General features: G+C 50.8%; 1 protein-coding gene across 1 annotated transcript in view; it reads left to right on the forward strand.

Moving 5' to 3' along the window:
- LOC119586364 overlaps positions 1–1,193 on the forward strand; it is a gene marked incomplete in the record, with an annotated part of 60,439 nt that overhangs the window by 40,733 nt on the left and 18,513 nt on the right. The window contains 1 exon segment of the mRNA XM_037935076.1: positions 492–695. Coding sequence (XP_037791004.1) covers positions 492–695 — 204 coding nt within the window.

Below are 1,193 nucleotides of genomic sequence, written 5' to 3' on the forward strand. Positions count from 1 at the left end.
TGTCTACTCGTATTTCTATCCACTGTTTTCGCTACGCACATTTTCACAATGTATTTTTTGTCTTTTATTTTTCAAATTCCTTCCATTCTTTCAGAGAGAACTCGACTCCCCGGCGACCCCCACCGCGGGAGTCATGTTCCGAACCAGCACTGATCCCTGAAACACTGTTCTCCTCGGACAACAGGGTTATACGCAGGGTGTTCTTTCGCCAGCACGCAAACCGGTGTCCTTTAAACGCTCCCCTTTTAAGGACAGGGAATATTTTCATTCCATTTACTTCAAGACGGAGTAATGGCAGATTTACTAGGAAGAGCGGACTGAGATATAATTAAACATTGAGTCTCGAGGGCACTAATTCCTCAAGGATTCAGTCTCTTTCCAGAAAGGACGTGCACCAGCCCCCTACAGCGGAAGGCCCTCAGTCACCTGTTCCGCGTAATACCCTCCCTGTAGATGGCACAGGTGTACAGTTGTTCTCCTTATCCCCGCAGGTGCGCGACCACGATCAGGCGGTGGCCGTGTTACGCGCGGAGGTGCGCTCGTCGGTCAGTGAGGCGCGGACCCTCCTGCAGGAGACACGACGCCTGCGCCATGACCAGCGCAAGTACCTCCTGCGGCAGCTGGACGCGGCGAGGGCCTACGAGAAGCAACTCAAGTCTGAGCTCAAGCAGCTGGATAACGACAAGCGGGACGAGGTCAGTGTGGGACGAGGTCAGGGGCGTCTGGGAGGAGTGTCGAGGGAGGTCAATACCAGACAAAGGCGGGGTGTAATTACGTCGCCGATGAGGGTCATTATCGGAGTTGGTATGAATAGGAGGAGGGAAGGGCGGAGCAGGTCACGATAAGAGCAGGGAGATCAAAATAGGGTAGTCAAAAAGATCAAGCAGATAGTGAAGACAAAATCAAGGGAAACGGAGATAAAGGGAGAGAGAACGCTAAGCAAACGTAAGAAGAAGGGGAAAATGGGGTTGAAGATGATGAGGCGAAGAAGAGAAGAAAACAGATAAATCGGGAAGGGAAGGACCTGTCAGCGCACGAGAAGGAGAGCGGGGAGGGGGGGGGGGTCCGGGATAGGGAAACGACGCTATGACTTTTCCCTCGTTCCATTTTTTTCCTGTTTAAAAAATCTTAAGTAGAATTGGCCTTTTTTATGGCACTGTATTTTATAAACCTCGATTTTATATTAGATGAGG

This window comes from Penaeus monodon, chromosome 21 (genome assembly GCF_015228065.2).
Source record: "Penaeus monodon isolate SGIC_2016 chromosome 21, NSTDA_Pmon_1, whole genome shotgun sequence".
Lineage (NCBI taxonomy): Eukaryota > Metazoa > Arthropoda > Malacostraca > Decapoda > Penaeidae > Penaeus > Penaeus monodon.